Genomic DNA, 23432 nt, shown 5'->3' on the forward strand with positions numbered 1-23432 from the left:
CTTGCTATGTGCAGAGCACTGTTCTAAGCGCTGGGGTAGACACAAGGGAATCAGGTTGTCTCACGTGGGGCTCACAGTCTTAATCCCCATTTTCCAGATGAGGTAACTGAGGCACAGAGAAGTGAAGTGACTTGCCCACAGTCACACAGCTGACAAGTGGCCGAGCCAGGATTCGAACCCATGACCTCTGACTCCAAAGCCCGTGCTCTTTCCACTGAGCCACGCTGCAGTTTGATTGTCTTGCAGTCGAAGCAATAGAAGCAGCGTGGGTCAGTGGAAAGAGCACGGGCTTTGGAGTCAGAGGTCATGAGTTCAAATCCCAGCTCTGCCACTTGTCAGCTGTGTGACTGTGGGCAAGTCACTTCTCTGTGCCTCAGTTACCTCATCTGTCAAATGGGGATTAAGACTGTGAGCCCCACGTGGGACAACCTGATTCCCCTGTGTCTACCCCAGCGCTTAGAACAGTGCTCGGCACATAGTAAGCGCTTAACAAATACCAACATTATTATTATTATTATTATTATTGATCCGGCATTGATGAGTGGAGTGAGTTGCAATCGGTCGTATTTATTGAGTGCTTACCGTGTGCAGATCACTGTACTAAGCGGTTGGGAGAGTTCGGTATAAGCGAGTTGGTAGACACATTCCCCGGCCACAACTGGCCTACAGTCTAGAGGGGGATACAGTTGCATAGGATACGGTTATTATTATTCGTTATTATTAGTATTCATTATTGGTACTAAGCGTTTGGGAGAGTTAAATCTAGCGGTTGGTAGACACGTTCCGTACCCACAACGACTGTACAATCTAGAAGCCACATGGCTCGGTGGCAAGAGCCCGGGCTTGGGAGTCAGAGGTCATGGGTTCGAATGCCGGCTCTGCCACTCGTCAGCCGGGTGACTGTGGGCGAGTCACTTCACTTCTCTGTGCCTCAGTTCCCTCATCTGTCAAATGGGGATTAACCGTGAGCCTCCCGTGGGACAACCTGATGACCCTGTATCTACCCCAGCGCTTAGAACAGTGCTCGGCACATAGTAAGCGCTTAACAAATGCCAACCTTATTATTATTAGAGAGGGATTACAGTAGGATACAGTGGTGGAGAGTAGGAGTTGGTATTAATTATGAAGCTGCCAATTAAGCAGCAGAAGTTTAGCAGAGCCTGCTGGCCTACCTTGAACTTCTCTGACGTGCCAGTCAAGGCTGAAGCAAGAAACTCCTTCGATCAAAAGCGTCTCTGTTGAGCACCTACGATGTGTACAGCATGGTAGTAGGTACTTGGGAGAGTAAAATGCAGCTCTTGCTCTTGAAGTGAGCCACCCTTCAGAGACGTTGACGATAATATAGTCGTTTCCCCAAATATTGCCGTGAGTTGTAAAACCGTTTTTCATCTATAACCTCCATTTTCTATCAATTAATCAGTGGTATTTATTGAGCACTTACAGTGTACAGAGCCCAGTACTGTTTGGGAAAGTACAGTATAATAGAGTTGGTAGATGTGATCCCTGCCCCCAAGAAGCAGCGTGACTCAGGGGAAAGAGCCCGGGCTTGGGAGTCAGAGGTCATGGGTTCGAATCCCGGCTCGGCCACTTGTCAGCTGGGTGACTGTGGGCGAGTCACTTCACTTCTCGGTGCCTCAGTGACCTCATCTGGAAAATGGGGATGAAGACTGTGAGCCTCACGGGGGACAACCTGATGACCCTGTATCTACCCCAGCGCTTAGAACAGTGCTGGGCACAGAGTAAGTGCTTAACAAATACCAACATTATTATTAAGGTTATTTGGCGCTCACAGTATGCAAGGTATCTTACTGAGAGATGGGGAAAAAAAGAACATGGTTGAGATCTAGATCTCGCCCCTATTCGCCACTGGAATCATAATATAAGAGTAAGCGAGAACGGGCAGGGTGGGGTTTGGCAACGGAGAAATAAGAAAACACGAAAACGAACGAAATATAAAAGACAAAGATACGTATAAGAACAGTTCTATGCTTAATGTAGTGCTTGGCGTAGAGTAAGCCCTTAATAAATCCCATCTTTATTATAAGTATAATGAGAACAATAGAAGAAAAGCACTGGGGAGAAGTGAAAAAGAAAATGAAAGTTTAGAAACCTTAACTCTTTGGGGCACTTTCTCGTGCTCCTTTAGGCAGTACCCGTTTGAGGCTTTTTTTGCCCTGGAGGATGCTGTTGTCAGTCAATCAGTTGTATTTACTGTTTATTGTGTGCAGAGCAGTGAACTACGGTTGGGTGAGTACAACATAAGAGTCGGTAGACACTTTCCTTGTCCAAAACAGTCGTAAAGTCTAGAGGGGGAGTCAGGCATTAATATAAATAAATTACGGTTAGGTACATATGTGCCGTGGGGCTGAGGGAAGGGCGAATAAAGGCCGCTAATATAAGCGCACGGCCGACGCGGAAGGGAGCGGGAGGGGAGGAGACGAAGGCCCAGTCGGGGATGGCGTCTTGGAGGAGACGAACCTTCGATAAGGCTTTGAAGGAGGGGAGAGTGATCGTCTGTCAGATATGAAGAGGGAGGGTGTTCCAGGCCAGAGGCAGGATGTGGGCGCGAAGTCAGCGGCGAGAGAGATGAGATAGAGGTTCAGTGAGTAGGTTGGCATTAGAGGAGCGAAGGGGGTGGGCTGGGTTGTAGTAGGAAATCAGGTAGGTAAGGCAGGAGGGGGCAAGGTGATGGAGGGCTTTAAAGCCGTTGGTAAGCAGTTTCCCTTCGATGCGGAGGTGGACGGGCAACCACCGGAGGTTCTTGAGGAGTGGGGAAGCGTGGCCCTAACTTTTTGTAAAAAAATGCCCTGGAGTGGGGAGAGGCGGGCTGTAGGGAGGCCAGCAAGAAGGCTGGTGCGGGAATCAAGGTAGGGTAGGGCAAGCGGTCAGATTAACGTGGAAGCAGTTTGGATGGAGAGGAGAGGGCGGATTTAAGCGAGGTTGTGAAGGTTGAACCGACGGGATTTGGAAACAGATTGGATACGGGGGTGAATGAGAGAGGTGAGTCGAGGAGAACGCCGAGGTCGTAGGCTCGGGAGAAGGGAGGATGGTGGCGCAGTCTACGTTCGGCGACGGGAAAGCCGCGGGTGGGGGTGGAGACAGGGTCCCGGTGGGGAAGATAAGGAGTTCAGTTCTTCCCCCTGCCGAGGTGGAAGAAGTGGGGTTTCAGATGATTTTGTGGTAAATAGCCTGCTCTGTCCTGCAGGTGACCTAGCTCCACAGCCATAAAGTGTCCCTCTGCTGAAATGATTCCAAAGCGGAGCAATCCCCATCTCCCCACCGTCTCCCCGATGAGCTCGGTCCACCTTTTGTGGATCGTGCTGTGTGTGTTTTGCCGCCGCAACCTGCAGAGGGAGACCGTGGCCTTCCGTTGGCCGGAGTGGAACGACGCCGTCGACGAGAGGAGCAGGCTTAATTATACGTCAAGCAGAAACCGGGGAGATGATCCCCAGCGTTCCCCAAATGGGAAAAAGAAAAGACATCATCAGGGCACTTCAGTTCACTCTCATTGTTTGCCGCCGCCTTTTATGGAAGAAAAGCAAAGCGTACGTTTGCGAGAAGGTTGAGGGTCAGCAATAGTTCTTGGCATTAATTTAGTGTGGATGTTGGTCCCCCCGTTTCACTGGGCGCCGGGCTAATTCTTGATGTCCCGAACAGATGGTTCCTAATGGAAAGGAAATATCTGAATCGAACGAAAATTAATTTCATTTCCTGTCGATGCCTCACTCGGTTCCCCAGACGGTCTCCGAGGGATAAGTGATCTCCACGTTGAATTGGCGTGTTGTTTGTATTCACAGTCCTGTTCCGTGGCGTTCTCCGCTCTCTTAATTTCTTTCGCTCGGTCTCTTTGGCCAGCGGGGCTGTCGGCTGTAACTGTAACCGAATCGTTTTCTTCATGGGAAACTGACCTCGGTGTTGCGTTTCAGGCCATAGGTTGAATATCACAGCCGAGAATGACTGCCGACGTTTGCACTGCTCCCTGAGAGACCTCAGCTCCCTCCTGCAGGCCGTCGGCCGTCTGGCCGAGTATTTTATTGGAGACGTGTTCGCCGCCAGGTTCAGCGACGCCCTTACGGTGGTGGAGAGGTAGGCCGAGGGGTGAGGCCCGTAGAGTGCCACCGTGCTTTCCCCAGGCAGCGTGAGACCGACACAGAACGACTCCCAGACTAAAATCGTCCCCTTCAGAAATAAACCAGAAGTCAATTCCTCCTGACTCCCGTTGGGCCAAAAGCGATTTCACCCCCAAAATACCCTACCGGCGGGCAACGTCACTGGAGTAATTTTATCTGTTTCACGCTCCGTCTTCGGACTCATTCACAGTCTTTCCTTTAGAGCATTTAGCGTCTTCTTTTTCAAGAAGAAATTAGCCACCACAGAGAAACAGCGTGGCTCAGTGGAAAGAGCACGGGCTTGGGAGTCCGAGGTCATGAGTTCGAATCCCGGCTCTGCCACTTGTCAGCTGTATGACTGTGGGCAAGTCACTTAACTTCTCTGTGCCTCAGTTACCTCATCTGTAAAATGGGAATTAACTGTGAGCCTCACGTGGGACGACCTGATTACCCTGTATCTCCCCCAGCGCTTAGAACAGTGCTCGGCACATAGTAAGCGCTTAACAAATACCAACATTATTATAAACAAAACTAATAAGTAATCCTTGAAAAATACCCAGACCCTACGTTTGCCTAGTGAACATCTGTTGCCGAATTGTCCATTCCAAGCGCTTAATACAGTGCTCTGCACATAGTAAGCGCTCAATAAATACTGTTGAATGAATGAATAGAGCATGGGCCTGGGCATCAGAGGGACATGGGTTCTGATCCCGGTTCCTTCGCTTGTCTGCTTGACCTTGGTCAAGTCATGTAACTTCTCTGGGCCTCGGTTGCCTCATCTGACAGATGGGGATTAAAACCGTTAGCCCCATGTAGGACTGGGTCTGTGTCCAACCTGATCTACCTGTATTCACCGCGGCGCTCGGTACAGTGCCTGGGATATAATGAGCGCTTAGCAAATACCACAGTCATTATTACCGTTAGTATTATTACTATTATCATTATTAAACAGAGTACTTACTACCATTTGCCCCGAAGAGATGAGCTGATGTTCTGTTTGGTTCAAATGAACTAATTGTTTTGGCTTTCCAACTCCGATAAGTATATTGGCCCTTTTGGATGTCAGTTATGTGATTTCCAGATTTATCAACTAACTTGAGAGCAATTTATCCAGAATCCTCAGTCATCCTAATGTAAGAGGGGGTTAAAAATACCGTTTTATCACCTGTCTTGCAGTAGTTCATTCATTGATATTTATTGAGTGCTTACTGTGTGCAGAGCACCCTACTAAGCGCTTGGAAAGTACAATTCAGCAATAAAGTCTGGGCTTTACTGCCTTCTGCTATTAAAAAAAAACCTAAAGATTCACTTCAAAACTATTGTTTCTGCTTGCTGGTTGGGTTCATCCTATAAAAATTAACTGCTGTAAAAATCCCAAGTGTTTCAACAGCTTCTTCTCATAGCCAGTCCTTTCTCGGTCGAGTGCCGGGTCATCGGTCACGATTCAGGAAGGAGATCTCGGGAATCTTGGCCGACCGTTTTTGTAAATCATCGCTCCTGTATGTGACAGCAGTAAAATTCAGGAATCGTCGGGAAGGGGAAAGAAAAAACAAAAGACCCAAGGAGGCCGCTGTACAATACTGGCTCCCTCACATCTGTCATTCCGCTTGCAGTTCAGGTCACTGCATCTCAGGAAGGAGATAAGAGAACTGGAGAAGCTACAGATGATCAGTGGGATAGGTAGTCATGGTGTTCAAGTGCTTCCTCTGTGCAGGGGCAAGAAATACACAGATAAAAATTAGATCTGAACCCTCGGCCCCCAAGGAATAAGGGAGGGGCAAGGGGGCAGGCAACAGACACATAAGGAAGGATGAAACAGTACCAACACAAAAACAGATACAAAGGCCAAGCACCACGTTATATAGTAAAGGGATCGGGCATAGGGCCCGCTAGCCTGCTTGATGGCCGGGGGCACACGAATTGGCTTTGTGTTTTTACTAAGACTGCAAATAATATCTAGGTTTTCTCAGTGCCAGGAGAAATATATATGTATGTATGTATTCACACACACACCCATATATATACATACATATATACATATACATACGTATATAGATATACATATGCATAGAAATGTATACATATATATATTTATAGATATACACATACATATACACACACACACATACTACGTAGAGATATATGTTACCCCAAGGCACTGGAATATTCAATATTAAGAGAGCGAAGGGTGAATACAGAATTTTGTACATCACAAACCTGAAACAACATCCCTAACCATCAGTGTGGGTAGCCTTAGCCATTAAAATCGGAGCACCTGGGTTCTTATCCCGGCTCCGCCACCTGCCTGTTGTGTGACCGTGGGCCAATCATTTAACTCCTCTCTACCTCAGTTTCCTCCTCGAAAATGGGGGCTACATGCCTGGTCTCCTTCCCCCTTAGGCTCTGAGCCAGGGACTGTGACCACCTTGCCTATCGTGTACCCACCCCAGCATTTAGAAAGCACTTATCAAATACCACAGTCAGTTATTGTTAGGATTATTATTGAGGGCAATCATCACCCTGTTTTTCCAAGCATAGTAGTGTTGCCGCTGTTGGAGATAGAATATTAAGTTAGATCAACAGCGTGGGTCAGTGGAAAGACCACGGGCTTGGGAGTGAGAGGTCATGGGTTCGAATCCCCGCTTTGCCATTTCTCAGCTGTGTGACTGTGGGCAAGTCACTTCACTTCTCTGTTCCTCAGTTCCCTCATCTGTAAAATGGGGATTAAGACTGTGAGCCCCACGTGGGACAACCTGATTACCTTCTATCTACCCCAGAGCTTAGAACAGTGCTCTGCACATAGTAAGCGCTTAACAAATACCAACATTGTTATTATTATTATTAACCATTGATCTGTTCCAGTGATGGTATTTCTCATGTTCTTTACTGGTCCCTTTTGCCAACAGGTTAGTCAAAGTAACCCTGTATGGGTCTCAGATCAAACTGTACAACATTGAAACTGCTGTGCCATCAGTATTGAAACCTGACCTCATTGATGTGTGAGTATGAGTTTTGTTTGTTTTTACTGCCAAATGGAAGTTCTCTGTTCCGCGGGCATCTCACTTCAGTGGAACTGCGAGTCCAACGGTTGGAGGGTTACAGTTCTGCTTCTGAAGACCTTCTCTTTACTAGGAGATTCTTTTTTCTACCAAAACGTCATTTTTGGACATCAGTCTAATACCGTACTTTCCTCGTTGCCCTCTGGCATTCCCTTGGCCTCTTTAGGGACCACCAAACCCTTGAGAATTTGGTGCAAACCTGGAAATTTTCAGAGTGGAAAAGCCACTGTGGAAATCCCTTTCTTTTTCCCCACGGTAGGTGGCTTAATATGACACGTTGTTTCTTAATGGTGCAAACCCACAATTTCTGCTCCTTTAAAATGGAGGTTGACACTGTGGATGTGCTCCTGATCATCACGTAACAGTTATCCTGCTCCCACAGTGTTTAACATACCGGGATAAATAAACTTAAAAACGCTCTGGACCGCGTCCTCAGTCTATTTACCATTCCGATTTTACCAAGATGCTTACCCTTTACCGATTCCTGAACCTGAGTCTCTCGAATCTATTTTTACGTGCTTGTTTAGGAAGCGGCTTTAACTGTAGATGCCAATCAATAGATGTCGAATGTTATTTAGCTTGCCTTCTTGCCGATACGGTGTTAAGCCAGATGTTTCGAACCGTTGCATCAGGTGCCCAGAAATTAGTATTAGTGTTTAGAATGGTGCTGGACTCAAAGGAAGCTAAGTTAACAAATACCAGAAGTAAATAAATAAGTAAATAAATAGGTACTGGCATGTTCCTAGGTGTTGCGCCGTTTGATAGAACCTTTCTGCCATGTCAGTCTTAGATGTCTGGAAATGAACAGGGTTTTGAAGTACATGGAATTCCTACCCTCCATGGGTGGATTGGGTTGAATTATTGACGCGCTCTGGACCTTAACACACCTCATTTTTTGTTTCCCCCTCCCAGCCATGCTCAGTCCCTGGCAGCGCTCCAGGCCTACTCTCACTGGTTAGCCCAGTTTTACAGTGAAGCTCACCGGCAGAATCCACAACAGTTCATCTCTTTGGTGTCCACTGCCATGGAAGCAATTGCGCCTCTGATTAGCTCCAAGGTATTCCAAGCGAGAGCGTCAAGTCTAACGTCGACGGGTGGGGATGGTCGGAAACTGGATGTGGGTGATAGTGTGGAAGTCTAGCTTTCCCGTAAGAGGATAGCTGGGCCCTTTCAGGCAGACATTTACTCCAATCCTAACCTTCTGGTCTTTGTGAGTGTTTGTGACAACTTGTCTCTGAATCCTAAGCTACTGAATTCCCATCTGTTTCCCCCAGAAATAAACATATTTCTCTTGAGGAAGTGTATCCCGGATAGTGGAATTGAAGCAATCCCGTGTAGTTAAATAAAAGGAGTGCCTTCTAACGTCCTATGGGGGACTAGGTGGTTCTCCAAATAGAGTCGGGACCACCTTAAATATGAAGGCACCTGTATTTCAACATTCTGCTTTGTAGCATTGAATATTAAAGGCGTCCGTGCTCTGCTCGTAGCAGCTAATGAATTCTGAATTGGAATCCCACTATGAGTTTATTTTGCTTAGCTTTATTCTTGCTATCCCTGTGACTTAGTTGTTAGATCGTGCAGCTGGGAGTCAGAAGGACCTGGGTTCTAATCCCGGCTCCCCCACATAATAATAATGGTATTTGTTAAGCACTCACTATGTGCCAGGCACCGTACTAAGCACTGGGGTGGATACAAGCAAATTGGGTTGGACACAGTCCATGTCCCACGTGGGGCTCACAGTCTCAATCCTCATGCTACAGATGAGGAAACTGAGGCCCAGAGAAGTGAAGTGATTTGCTCAGGGTCACACAGCAGACAGATGGTGGATCCGGGATTAGAACCCATGATCTTCCCACTCCCGGCCCCATGCTCTATCCACTACGCCATGCTGCTCTCGCGTGTCTGGTGTGTGACCTTGGGCAAGCCACTTAACTTCTCTGTGCCTCGGTTCCCTCATCTGTAAAGTGGGGATTAAGACTGTGAGCCCCTGTGGTACAGGGACCGCGTCCAACCTGATTACCTTGTATCTACCTCAGTGCTTAGAACAGTGCTTCGCATAGAACAAGTACTATTGCGGGGGGGTGGGGGAGGAAGACATCCTAAAATGCTGAGGCTACATTGTAAAACCTTATTTTAAAGACATTGCATTCTGGTGTATTCCCCCATTCTGGCAATTCTGAAAATGCACACGGGCCGGGGGGATGGTGGGGGTGGGGGTGGGGTGTGTGCAGAAATATATATAGATAGATGTGTGTGTGTGTGTGTGGTGCATTTGTTTTATAATATAGCTTTCTGAGCCCAGGCGGTCACGTTGTATTGGAAGAATGTACCCTAATTTCTGAATCAGGTTGTAGCCAAAATGTATAATGAGTGCATCCATTATGGCAGGACTACAAAGTGTGCCATCATGCCACTCCGAGGGTTTCACGAGCTAGGAAGCCTATTGCAGATAACCCATGAGGTGACTAGACATCACCAGGCAGGAGAACAGTTCAGGGGCAGGCCAAGACGTACCTACTGAAGAGATTATTTGCTCCAGGAGAAAAGTCGTCGTCTCTCCCGAGAACATTTGGTCCAAGATTGGTTGAATCCAAAAGGCCAGAGTCTGACTCTTTTTTTTTATTATTATTTTAAACCCTCCTTCCCTCAGGTCCAAGAGAAGTTGCTGTTGTCTGCGTGCCATTTGCTGGTCTCCTTAGCTACCACAGTGCGGCCAGTGTTTCTGATCAGCATTCCCGCTGTTCAGAAAGTGTTCAACAGGATCACGGATACCTCGGCCCAGCGACTTCTAGATAAGGTGAGATTTGAATCTTTCCTTTAATGCGAGTAGAATTATTGGATGAATTCAGAAGCAGTGTGGCCCAGTGGAAACTGCATGGGCCTGGAAGTCTGAAGACCCGGGTTCTAATCCCAGCTCTGCCACTTGCCTGATCTGTGACCTGAGACAAGTCACTTAACTTTTCCATGCCTCAGTTTCCTCCTTCATAAAGTGGAGAAGAAATACCTGTCCTTCCTCTCCCTTAGACTGTAATCCCCTTCCTGTGTCAGGGACTGGGTCTGACCTGATTACCTTCTCTTTACCCACTTTAGTTTATTTTTATTCTTCCAATTGCTTAGTACAGCGCTCTGCACTGTGAACCTCAGGAGGGACAGGGACTGAGTTCAAACAGATTATTTTGTACGTGCTCCAACACTTAGCATAGTACTTGGCAAACAGTAGGCGCTTAGAAAGTACCTTTTATTTTTTTAAAAAAGCACTCAGTATAGGCAGTGGATTGATTGATTGATTGACACGCAGAGCAAAAAAATAATAATTGTGGTGTTTGTTAGTATTAGTTAGAATCCAGTGAAAATGTATTTGGATTATCTTTCGTGATCTCCCGAGAAGCAGCCTGGCCTAGTCGATAGAGCACAGACCTGGGAGTCGAGAGACTTGAGGTCTAATCTCGGCTGTGCCGAATGCCTACTGTTTAACCGCGGGCAAGTCCCTTACCTTCTCCGGTCCTCAGTTTCCTTGTCCGTCAAATGGAAATTCATCACCTGCTTTCCCTCCCCCTTAGAAGGCAAGCCTCGTGTGGGTTAGGGAACTGTAACCAACCAGATTATCTTATATCTATAACAGGGTTTAGTACAATACATGACATATAGTATGTGCTTAACAAATACCACGGTTATTACCGTTGTGGTTTACTTCCCTCCTGATTTCTCCCTAAGAGACATCCATTTAAACATTTTCGGACTAAAATTGCCAAAAGTCAGCGATGAGGACGTGATAGCATTTTTAAAGCAAGCAATGTAAGCTTTTGTTTCTTTCCCTAATCTGAGCTGTCGGTATCTTGGTTCTTCTAAAGCCGCCTTGGCCGCACAGCCTCCTGTATAAGAGATGTTTGTGTCTTGCCCAGGCCCAAGTGTTGGTGTGCAGAGCCCTCTCCAATGTGCTGCTGTTGCCGTGGCCAAATCTCCCAGAGAGCGAGCAGCAGTGGGCAGTTCGTTCGACCAACCACGCGAGCCTGATCTCGACCCTCACCAGGGACTATCGCAATTTGAAATCCAATGCCATTGTTCCCCAGAGGAAGGGGCAGCTGGAAGAAAGTAAGTGCGGGGCGTTTCCGAGACTCATCTGGGCACGTGGCCGAGGAAAGATCGCGGAAGCCTAGTTCCCAGTGGCAGTTCTCGTTAAAAAGCAAGCGAACCAGTTCAGATCTAGAGACGCGGAAAGCCGAAAGAAATTTTCATGGGTCTTTGTCACCGTCACCCCTTTACTACGTCCTTTACGTGAATACTCAGGGGGCATTTTCTCTAGAGATAGCTGACCGCACATTACCACCCAGAGGCTGGTATTATGGTTCCAGATGATTATTAAAATACCAATTTTATAAAGCTTAAGCATTGACAGTACAGATTTAGCCGACTGGGTACTTAGATGTGTAACTAGTTCTTCCTGAATTTGATCGATGAGTGCTGTTCTCACTATTGAGAGATCCAGAGTTTTATCTTAAAAACTTGAGCCCTTGCTCATCCAACACGGTGACATTTTCTTGTTACTCCACCTATTAATCACTTCTTGCACACTCATTTCTGGGGAGCAGGCTTGGAGAGACAGTTTGACCAGCCTAACCTGGCAGGAGAGGTTTAAAAGGGATTTAAAAGGCCGCAAGTCTGAAACACTCAGTATGTTCCGGTGGAGAGATGGAGCTGGTGATTAGCGTGCTCGCCTTACTCAGCTGTCAGTGAGACCGTTCCCAGGTTCCTCTGGTCTGGGGAATGTATGACCACTCTTACCTTCATCTTGATTTCCAGCCAAACTGATAATCCACCAGACACTTAGTGTCTTAGAAGACATCGTGGATAACATCTCTGGGGAAGCCACAAAGTCCCGACAGATCTGCTATCAGTCGCTGCAGGAATCTGTTCAGGTCTCGTTGGCCCTCTTCCCAGCCTTTATCCATCAGTCAGGTAAGAACCGGCTCTTAGGTCTTCACTGGGTCTTTGGGCCACGGATTCGTTGTAATAAAACTGATCTCCTGCCAATTCAGTGTTTCAGCTGGCTCTGAAGGTGGTGATTGTAATTTGGAGCTCAGATCCTGGAAGACCACAGTGGTGTTTATCAAGCAGTCTCGTGCTTATGGGGATGATGAGGGGAAATGTTTTTCTTCGCTCCCCCTCTTCCGTCTTCACCCCCGGCACCTTCCCTCCCCTTCTGTCCTTTTTTCAGCCTTAACGTCTCCAGTGTATGAGATCAGGGGAAATCGAGAAGAGAAAAATTAGATTTTTGTTTGTCTGAGATTCTTCCTCAGTTCCCAAGAATCCAGAGATATGTCAGGCAGTGATTGCTGACGTAGGCCAGGATCCGTAAGCCCTGCCTGAAGAAGCATCCGGTCACCGCCGGAAAGGCGGCTCCCTCCCCGCGCCTTCGTCCCGCGCCTCGCCTCCCCCGTGCCGCTTCCCAATCAGTGACTTGAAAGCTGGTTCTCTGCTTCGGCCGGGATTCAGAAGGAAGGCGGCACGGATTGAGTGGGCATGGGAGGGGCAGAGGTCTCTTCTGCATCTTTGCTGCCTTTGGTAGGATAGGGGAAGAGGGAAAAAGAGGCAGCTTGCGAGGGAAGCTGTCCCTTCTCACAGCTTCCCGTGCACCTCTGCGTAGCTGAAAATGCCTCTAAGACCGAGTCATACCTGGATTCCCCAGTGATGAAATCTGACAGCTAGAGAAGGGGCAGAGGTGCTGCAGGGAGGAACTTGGAGCTGAGCCAACAGAGAGCGGCAGGAGGGAATGAGATCTGGTTCTCCCCCAGGTGGGGCCGGGACTCAGGAATCTGGCCATCGCGGTTCCCTCCTGGTGGTATCTGCCGGGGCTCATGGCCGGAGTGGAGGCCACACTGATCTCTGGTTTTAAAAATAACAAAAACCCCAAATTGAGTACATTTTCCTGGTCACTTCCTGCTGCTAGTGGCCACGGCACGTGGCTTCAGTGAGCACTACAGGGGTCCCGAACAAAACTAAAATTGGGTAGCAGATTGGTGGGTAGGCTTGAGGCGGGTCAAGAAAGTCACTCAGAAAAAGGAGCGGAAGATCTGTGATGTAATTCCTAATTGTTCATCGTGCTATTGTTGATTTTTGGCAGAATCTAACAAGTGTATTTGTCCATCCATCTCCACAGCAAACAGAAATTCCTTACCATCAGCTCTAAGGCAGTATTTCATCTCTCCCCTTTCTACCTTATTTTGTTGCTCTCCAACTACAATCAGTCCACACACTTTGCTCATCTAATGCCAGCCTGCTCGCTGCACTTCAGTCTCGCCTCTCTCACCACCAGCCCCTTCTCCACATCTTCCCTCTGTCCTGGAATTCGCTCCCCCTTCGTATCCAGCAGACCATTGCTCTCCCCATCTCCGAAGCCTTTCTAAAATCACACCTCCTCCAAGAGGTCCATCCCTGCCTAAGCCCTCCCTCCCGTGTCACCTTTGTACTCGACACTGCATCCCTTAAACCCAGATTTTTCCCTCTTCCCCAGCCCCACGGCACTTGGGTACAGTTCCATCTGTAAATTATTTTATTGTCTGTCTCCCCCTCTAGTGTGCAAGCTCCTTCTGGGCAGGGTTTGTGTCTACTTACACTATTGTACTGTACTCTCCCGACACTTAGTACAGTGCTTTGCACACAGTACATTCTCAGTAAATACCACTGATTGATTAAAATTTATGGGAAAGTGTATCCCACAGTGCACTCGTGTTTTCAAGGGAAGTACTACGGAGAGACCCCGGGGTATGCCTGTCCTGAGTACCTTGGGAGAGAAGCAGAGTGGCTCAGTGGAAAAAGCCCGGGTTTAGGAGTCAGGTCATGGGTTCTAATCCCAGCTCCGCCACCTGTCAGCTGTGTGACTTTGGAACAGTCACTTAACTCCTCGGTGCCTCAGTTACCTCATCTGTAAAATGGGGGTTCAGGCCGTGAGCCTCACGTGGGACAACCCGAATACCCAAAAGTAACAAGGACATCAAAATTCAAACGGGGGCTAGGATGGAGCTGTCCAAGTGGGGCTAACCGTAGGGAGCAGGAGGGGGCTTAGAACAGTGCTCGGCACATAGTAAGTGCTTAACAAATAGCAACGTTATTATTATTATCTTGGCTCTATGGTGTTTGCTCATGGAGTCTTGTTTTTGTTGCTGAGTGTATCCTACGGCGTGAGTTCAAAACTAAAGCCCTGTGGCTGACAACCACCTCTTGTTGACAGCATACCCCTATACCTGTAGGACTCTGAAAGAGTAGCCACCACTCCCCTGCCCCAAGAAATTTCTGGTTGAGGAGGAACCAACATGCCCAGAGGTCCAAAGCAATAGCTTGCTGGCTACACGTGTCCGTGGCCAGCCCACGCCGGACCACCGGCCAGTGGTCCCCATCCAGCGGAGCGGAGCTTACCTTGCGAGCTGCTCTTTTACCCCTTCCAACATCTCTCACTGCTCTCTGGTTCTGCCCATCGAATGGGCTTCCCCACTACCAGTGTTTTCATGCGGGCATTCCTCAGCGTTCCGGGCAAGGGTCACTTGCCCAGGAGGGAGACAGGTTCTCTTCTCTTCCCACCCCAACTCCCACCTTTCTGCGCAGGCACAGTTTTACTTTTGGTGGCCCTGAAGTCAGGAGCGCCTTCTTACCCTTCTCTCCTCTGCAACTGCTCTTGGCCGGCCTGTTTTTGCTGGAGATGATCTCTGCTTCCAGCTGCAGCTCCTGACAGTGCGGCGCACGGTCTACAGTTTACATACGACCCGCTTGCTTCCGTATCTCAAGCATCCCGACCCCCGGGCTCACCCACCGTTCCTGTCCTTTGGGACTCAATATCTACAAGCATTTTTCCATCGATCCTTACCGTGCCCCAAAGACCCCCAAGCCCTGCACTTCATAAACCCATCTTCATGGATGGGAGAATCAGATAACCTATAACAAAGAATATTCAGTAGATGCAATATGCCTAAATGTGGCCTTTTGGATTCAGAACACCAAGGGTGAAAGGCTGACAGGAGCTGGACCGGGATCTCGTCTCTGCAGTGATCAGTGGTGGGGATTTAGGTTGATGTTGGAGTCAGCTGGCCCGCGGTGCACCCCCTCTGCCTGGGGAATTGGTGTCCTCGAAAAGCGTGCCGTGTCGAGAGGCGTCGGCTGGTGTGTGACACCAAGTTATAGAACCGTCCCAGCAACATTTAAAATCATTTGTCACTTTCTTAGGGAACCGAGTAGGGAGCTACCAGTCTCCTGCCCATGCTGCTGATAACATCCACAGCCTTCTGGAAATGGATAAGCATCTTTTGCATTAGTATAAAAGAGAAGCCACAGTAGAGATTTCAAGATAGACTCCCTTCTGCTGTGGGTTACGTTTTGTGCTGTGTTCACACTTTTGATCATTTTTTTTTCCTTTCTATTAGATGTGACTGATGAGATGCTGAGTTTCTTCCTCACCCTGTTTCAGGGGCTAAGGGTACAGATGGGAGTGCCTTTCACTGAGCAGATCATACAGACCTTTCTAAATATGTTTACCAGGTAACTATGGGCATATTGCACTGTCTCATGCTGTGACCGCTTCCAAATAAATAGTTGTGCTTGGACCCTTGACAGGAATTGGCCCCCGAGGTCACCCCCGTCTCTGAATTTGGAAGGCTTTTAGTGGCTGCCGCACCGACCCAGGAAAAACCCTCCAGAGGAGTTTTGGATAGAATTGCACAGGACTGAGACCCAGCCGGCAATTCACCCTTGTCCCTTTCCTGGTTTCCACAGGGAACAGTTGGCTGAGAGCATCCTCCACGAGGGGAGCACTGGCTGCCGGGTGGTTGAGAAGTTTCTAAAGATCCTCCAGGTGGTGGTACAAGAACCTGGCCAAGTTTTCAAACCTTTCCTTCCAAACATCATCTCACTCTGCATGGAACAGGTCTACCCCATCATCGCAGAGGTACGCCGGCTAGGGCCAACTTGCGTGGGCTGGTCGTGTTTTTTTGTTGTCGTTGTTTATGGAATTATGAAGCGCTTACTATGTGTCAGGCTCTGTTCTGAGCATTAGAACAGACTATTTGGAGGAGGTGGAGAGGGATGCTCTGCTTATATATACCAAGCTTCCTGCGTGAAACAACTCAAGTAGTACAGGGTCAAGATTTTAGAGCTCCCCATTCCATCCATACCTTCTGTGCTCCCTTTGCCTCCATAGCCAAGTGTATAGACACGGGCCTGGGAGTCCGGTGGACCTGGCTTCTAATCCTGACTCCTCCAACCATCTGCTGAGTGGCCTTGGGCAAGTCCCTTCACTTCTCAGGGCCTCAGTGACCTCATCTGTAAAATGGGGATTAAGACTGTGAGCCCCACGTGGGACACGGACTGTGTCCCACCTGATTATCTTGTATCTGCGTCTGCCCTTTACATCGCCTGGCACGTAGTAAGTGCTTAACAGATACCGTTAAAAAATCACTTCATAAATACCAAAAACTAGACAAAAACACCCTACCTTGGGGGACATGAAATATAAGACTCCTGGGAGAGAGGTGGGGTGTTAAAGCTCATTAAGAGTAAAAGTATTTATTAAGCACTTACTATGTGTAGAGCACTGTCCTTTCCTCGCCATGGCACCCCACTCATTGGCCCTCAGGGCCTTGGCCACTTTCCTTGGACTCGGGGAGGGGGTCGAAAGTTGCAGCCTTTGGGAAGAGGAGCCAGGCATGGGCCATCACATTCCCAAACTCAGCCCAAATATATATGAGAGCTTTTGCCGGGAAAGGGTGTTAAGACTTTTTACCATTTGGGAAAGGAAGCTGATCTTATTTCAGTTTTAAGCCAGTTTCCCTCTCTAGACAATAATTTGCTTAAAAACGCTTCCCATGGGAGTTACCGGGGTTCGCAGCAGATCTCTGGTTGCTCCGATTACCGTTCCTCTCAGAGGCCCTCATCTAGTTTTATAGAGAGTTTGCAGCTCTTACGACGTGCTCACTGGATGGCCTGAAGCGTCAGCTCGTGAATCCAGTCGGATAGAAACTGGGCTCTAAGCCGGGCCCTTCTCAAGTTGCCTTCAACCTCTGGTGGAAAATGAGGCCCAGGTTGTGGGGAACGTTTTCTGGAGGCAGAGCCCCTTACCGGGTTTCTGGGGAGCGTACAGAAGAACTAAAAGGTGCCGTGCCTTCCCTTGAGGAGCTTAAAATCTAATGAGATAGGGAGAGCCCCTTACCGGGTTTCTGGGGAGCGTACAGAAGAACTAAAAGGTGCCGTGCCTTCCCTTGAGGAGCTTAAAATCTAATGAGAGAGGGAGAGCCACATGGGCAAATACGTCATAGGTAAGAGTGAGAGCTTAGTAGACCGGTGAACAGATAAATGAGAACCTCAGTTCCGAAGTGGCTGAAAGGGTGGAATGACCACAGAGGCGGGGGAGGTCTTGTACTCCCAAATCATAAACCTCTGTCACACTGCAGGCAGGAATCTCTCTCTCTTTCTAATCCTTGTTCTCTGGAATGGGGATGCCTGCAGCTGTTCGGCAAGAGAAGCTGAGTGTGTTTGGCTTTTTCCTCAGAGACCCTCCCCTGATGTGAAGGCAGAGTTATTTGAACTTCTTTTTCGGATATTACATCACAACTGGCGGTACTTCTTCAAATCCAACGTTCTGGCCAGCGTCCAGAGGGGAATAGCTGAAGAACAGATGGAAAATGAAGCACAATTCAGTGCCATTATGCAGGTAATTTGAAAACACCCTCAGCTAAACTATGAAATTTGCCTAGCTGTAGTACGGTGTTGTACACCCAGTGAGCGCTCAGTAAATACCATCGATCGATTGACAGTCTCCTGGCGTTTGGGTGGTTTTACCGAGTTCTAGTTGCCAACAACTGTTCCATGACTAAGGAATTTGGAGGTGTTTCATCTTAGATGCAGCTCAATTAACGTTGGCTTTATCTTCAACCTGATACCACGTGTGATTGGACTAGGTATTTCAGGGTGAGACTTGTCCGTGTAGAGGAAATCATGTGAGAGGGGGAAGGAAGGTCCAATTACCAGATGTTTATCAGTTAGAGTTGATTCATCTAGAAGGTGAGAAGGTAGTCTAAACTCTTTAGCCTCAAGGTGAAGGCCTAGTGACAGCCCTGTAAAGAGGGTGAGAAAAGATCAGTTGATAACAAAATGAAAGAGTTTACCTAAGGCTTTCCCTTTTCCGGAGCCTTGGGAGTAGAAGGGAGCAGCACAAGCGGTAGAACGGTAGAACGGAGGCAGAGAAAATTCCTTTTATGCATTAGGGCCGCGCTTAAGTGATTTTTGGAAGCACTTTTCAACTTTTTTGCTCGAGATGATTGTGCCTTGCCCCTAAGCCAGTCTTATTTCCTAGGCATTTGGACAGTCTTTCCTGCAGCCTGACATACACCTTTTTAAACAAAATCTCTTCTACCTGGAGACTCTGAATACCAAACAGAAATTGTATCACAAGGTAAGTGCTGCTTCTCGCTTGGTGGGAGTTGTTTCGAGGGGTGCCTTGTGACTATGTGCTCTTGCACTGTTTTGAGGAGGCCTCCTTCTCAGGCTCCTGGCCTCTGAGCATCTCAGCAGAATCCTCTGGGGCCTTTGGAGGCTGTTCAGGGGGGAAGGTATGTAGCGACAATCCGTTGAAGACTGGCTTCTCTCCACCTACAGAAAATCTTCCGGACGACCATGCTGTTTCAGTTTGTGAATGTGCTGCTTCAGGTACTGGTCCACAAGTCACACGATCTGCTCCAGGAGGAGATTGGCATCGCCATCTACAACATGGCCTCTGTCGACTTCGACAGCTTCTACTCCGCCTTCCTCCCAGAGTTCCTGTCCGGGTGTGACGGCGTGGACTCCAACCAGAAAAACGTGTTGGGGAGGAATTTCAAAATGGATCGGGTGAGGAGAGAGAGAAAGAGAGCGTGCGGAGGGGGAGGGTGGCTGTAAGACGTTGAACCGCGAGGGAGGCTTTTGGGAGCTCTGGTCTCGGGATTGTAGGGGTCCCTAAATCCTTGGCTAAATTTATCCTGAGACCTTTTCTCTGGAGCTCACACTTGTAGTCACTGGATTTTTCTCAAACTGGACTTCCCACAGAATGGCTGACTTGTTTCTTTGTGTTGCCTTGGCTTCTGGGGTTGAAGCTTCTTAAGGTACAAGCAGAATCGGAGGGCTAGTAGTCAATTTTTGCGACTCTGATTTCGTATGCATCCAAGAAGGCTCTCGGTGAGGAATGGTCACTGCCTGGTTTGTGTAGCTCTGCGTTCTTGCCATCAGAGCTCTGGCCTGACTATGGTCACTGAGCTCTGAAAAATCAGCACATCTGTCATCTTAGGTATTAGAGCTAGCAGTGTCAACGGTCAGGCCACTGTTCCAAATCCTCTTGTCCTAAGTCGGAGGATGAGCAATTCATTCATTCATTCAATAGTATTTATTGAGCGATTACTATGTGCAGAGCACTGTACTAAGCGCTTGGATTGTACAAATCGGCAACAGATAGACCATCCCTGCCCATTGACGGGCTTACAGTCTAATCGGGGGAGACAGACACAAAAACAATAGCAATAAATAGAATCAAGGAGATGAACATCTCATTAAAACAATAGCAATAAATAGAATCAAGGTGATGTACATCTCATTAACAAAATAAATGGGGTATTGAAAATATATACAATTGAGCGGATGAGCACAGTGCTGAGGGGAGGGGGAGAGGGGGAGGAGCAGAGGGAAAGGGGGGAAAGAGGGCTTAGCTGAGGGGAGGGGAAGGGGGGTGATGGGGTGGTGAACAAGACAGACTTTCCTAAAGGCCTGTGTCCTCTTATTTGGAATTTCCATAAACTGGGTGGCTTCACACAAACGGAAACTAAACGAGACTGGCCAAAATTCCAAGCAGAGTTTTCAGAATCAAAAAAAATTAGCCACCTGAATTTTCCCTTTCGAAGCCATCCCCGTCCACCAGTGGAAGAGTTGGAAGAGTACAATAGTAGTAACAGGATTTACTGTTTGCGGAGCACTGTACTGTGTGTTGGGAGAGAGTCCACGGGTGGGAATTCAGCACGGTCCCTGCCCCTCATGGGGCTCACGGTCTAAAAGTTTAAGTGGGGAGAAGGGATTGGAGACAGACACAATAGGAGCGATGAAGCATTACAACACAACCCAGACAAATAGACAAAATAGTCTGCAGATCTCGGTGGGGATGGAGAAGTCGGAGCGAGCCGAGAGCAGTGGCGGGAGGGAAGGCGGTGGTCCCACGGAACTTTCCTCAGCTGCGACGGAGGAGTCCGAGAGCGGGTGGGAGAGAAGTTTTTATCCGCAGCCCAGTTTACATAGAGGATGCCAGGGGGTAGCGACCCTCGGGGGCGGGAGGGAAGGCGGCATTAACTTCCCCCTTGGGGTGGAGTCATCTCGCTGTGGGCAGAAGCTGAAGATGGGTGTTGGTGAATCTAGCTCCTTCTGTTTTTGCTTTTCTAATAGTACTGGTTAGGCGCTTACTATGTGCCCTACTAAGTAGACACCCTACTAAGTACTGGAGTAGGTACAAGTAAATCAGGTAGGACACAGTCCCTGTCCCACAAAGGGCTCACAGTCTTAATCCCCCTTTTACAGATGAGGAAACAGAAGTGAAATGACATGCCCAGGGTCACAGAGCAGGCAAGTGGAGGACCCGGGATTAGAACCCAGGTCCTTCTGACTCCCAGGCACGTGCTGTATCCACTAGGCCACGTGCTTGTCTGTAGACTTGAGATTGATTCCACATTGCAAAAAGGCTGGAGTGTAATCTCTTCCCAACACTCAGGCATCTCCCTCCTCCTCCTCTTCCTCCTTGTTCGGGCCGAGAAGCCCAGGAAGTTAGTTCCATTCGGTATTTACCGAATCTCATCACGGAACCTAGAAGCCCTGAAGCTCCAAAGCGGGCAGGGAGATGAACCAGCTCAGAGAAGGAAACAGGCAGCGAGTGAAAGAAACGGTAGTGAGAAAATCAACCGCCCCAGGAGAAGGAAACCCCAGCTCCTGGTGGCAATCAGCTCGTTACTGGAACGGACCCGGGGGCGGCAGGCTGTTAGGTCTCCGCTCCCCCGTCACCGCCGCTGTTTCTCGTTGCCCCTCAGGACCTGCCGTCTTTTACCCAGAATGTACACAGGCTGGTGAACGACCTGCGCTACTACAGACTTTGCAATGACAGCCTGCCCCCCGGCACTGTGAAGCTATAGTGTCTGCACTGGATCCACGTTCCGTCGATTCTTCAGAGGGATCCGGACGCGTCCCGCCGCCACCTCCCTTCTCTCCGAACCCTGCGGTCCCGGGGACGCTCCGAGGGCACGTTAGTGGGTTCGCTGGCCACGATCCATCCGTCTCCCTCCCCGCCCCCTGCCCCGGCCTCGGTTCCGGTTGACTCACCGGCACCGTCTTCGGGATGCGGCTCACCACCGGCCGGAGCGTGCGGGGGATTTGAGGTGGAGGGAGAGTCTCGTCGTTTAGGTGTTTGGATTTAGCACTTTCTGTGACGTCCGGAGACTTCGGCGGTCGGTCCGTAGGGATCGCGAGCGTATCGGTCGCGAGGCAGAAACGCCAAAGACACCTTCAAAGACATTTGCACCTTCGCATCATTCCGCCTTCCCGCCCCCTCCCCCGGCTCTGTCGTCAAAGGAGAAATGTGATGTCGGAACTGTTTCGGCACTTCCGTCGCTCTCTCTCGATTAATTTTTCCGATGCCTCGAAGCTCCCGCTCTTTGCGGAGATTGAGAAAGACTCGTGTTTTTAGTTTTTATTGATTTCTCATCATTCCATTGTGATACTAAGACAACATGCTGTAATGGAAATAAAGTGCTTACGTTGTTGTTTTAAAAGATGGCCAAGATGCCTTTATCTCCCTGGGGAAGTCACGTTTCTCAGGAGTCGGCAAGTGTCCTTGCCTGGACGTTTTGTCCTCCTGGGGGGCATCTGTTCACTTAAAATCAGGAGCTGCGGGAGATCTCTCCCGGAGCGTCACCGAGCCCTCTGGAGCTGGAGATGCTTTAGTGTGATAGTCTGGGGTCAGGGTGGTTGGCGTCATCGTCGTCAGCGATATTGATTGAGAGCATACTGGGTGCAGAGCACCGTAGTAAGCGCTTGGGAGAGCTACAGCACGACAAGAGGTGGACACGCTCCCTGCCCGGAGCACGGTTTAGAGGGGTGTATGCAGTTGAAAATCTAGCTGTGGACTGGGCAGCGTCAGGAGGGCTGTTTTCAGAGAACAGAGTGCTCTCTGGACTGAAGCCTTCCCCTGGACTGCTGCTGCGGCAAGCCGAGTCAGGTAGACCTTAGGGAGGGAAGCCTAAGGGACCATCTGGGGAAGAGGCAAATCCTTAGGCAAGTCCCTTAATCTTCATGCCTAGACTTCCTCATCTGTAAAATGGGAATTATTATTGTTATTTTGGTAGTTGCTAAACCCCATCTCAGGGTCACAGCTGGAGAGTTTCCAGTACTCTACCAGTCTCGACTACGGGAGGGAGAGTCAAGCAGAGGACTGTCCATTCCATTCCTAGCTTGGCCAGTGGCTAGCGAGCGGAAGGCAATCTGCTACAAGTCAAAACTCACCCGTGCTGGGCGGGAGCTGAGGGCGGAGACTCGTTTACTGCACGGAAGGAGGGGGTGGTAAACCACTGGTAAAATGGTAAAACTCTACGGATCCGCTGCCAGAACGATGGCAGATGGAAGTGGGGCGATTCTGGGAGAGATGTGTCCATGGCGGCGGCGTGGGCCGGACACGGCTCGACTTGCTAAGGGCTTACTGTGTGCCAAACGCTGCTCTAAGTGCTAGGTAGATTCAAGTTAATCAGGTTGGACGGAGTCCCTGTCACACATGGGGCTCGCGCTCTTATTCCCCATTTTACAGATGAGGAAATTGGGGCCCAGAGAAGTTAATTGACACACAGCAGACGTGGTGGAGCCGGGATGGGATTAGAACCTTCTGACTCCCAGGTCCGTGCTCTATCCGCTAAATCAGGCTGCTGCTTAATACCTGTTCTCCCCCCTACGTAGAATATGAGCGCCGTGTGGGTCAGGGACTGTGTCCGACGTCATTATCGTGTTTCTACCCCAGTCCTTAATACAGCGTTTGACAGTAAGTGCTTAGCGAATACCTTAATTATTATTATTATGAGGTAGTCTCAAAGAACTGTCTTCCATGGTTTGCCATCTCCATTCCATGTTCCTTGCCCACAAATACACTTGCCGTGGACGTTTTCTTTTTTTACCTATGCAGGTTGAGCTCACACCTGCAGGTTAGCACTCAGCAGGTGTTGGAACTGCGGAAAGT

At 48.9% G+C, this 23432-nt stretch overlaps 1 protein-coding gene and 1 non-coding gene across 3 annotated transcripts in view; both read left to right on the top strand.

The window, feature by feature from the left end:
* The window catches only part of XPO6 (exportin 6), a 137734-nt gene extending 115753 nt beyond the window's left edge, over positions 1-21981 (top strand). For both annotated transcript variants that reach the window (XM_029055139.2, XM_029055130.2), the window contains exons 13-24: positions 3927-4086; positions 7016-7108; positions 8081-8225; positions 9819-9965; positions 11071-11260; positions 11969-12124; positions 15580-15694; positions 15929-16100; positions 17700-17861; positions 18504-18602; positions 18806-19036; positions 21244-21981. In XM_029055139.2, the coding sequence (XP_028910972.1) occupies positions 3927-4086; positions 7016-7108; positions 8081-8225; positions 9819-9965; positions 11071-11260; positions 11969-12124; positions 15580-15694; positions 15929-16100; positions 17700-17861; positions 18504-18602; positions 18806-19036; positions 21244-21345 (1772 nt within the window). In that variant the 3' untranslated portion in view covers positions 21346-21981. The remainder of the gene's footprint in view (positions 1-3926; positions 4087-7015; positions 7109-8080; positions 8226-9818; positions 9966-11070; positions 11261-11968; positions 12125-15579; positions 15695-15928; positions 16101-17699; positions 17862-18503; positions 18603-18805; positions 19037-21243) is intronic.
* A 582-nt stretch (positions 21982-22563) lies between these two features.
* LOC114809739 lies at positions 22564-22701 on the top strand. Its single transcript, XR_003757516.1, has one exon. It is a non-coding gene; the product is annotated as a small nucleolar RNA SNORA7 (small nucleolar RNA).
* Positions 22702-23432: the final 731 nt, after the last annotated feature.

The sequence above is a fragment of the Ornithorhynchus anatinus genome, chromosome 2 (genome assembly GCF_004115215.2).
Source record: "Ornithorhynchus anatinus isolate Pmale09 chromosome 2, mOrnAna1.pri.v4, whole genome shotgun sequence".
NCBI classification, from domain to species: Eukaryota; Metazoa; Chordata; class Mammalia; order Monotremata; family Ornithorhynchidae; genus Ornithorhynchus; species Ornithorhynchus anatinus.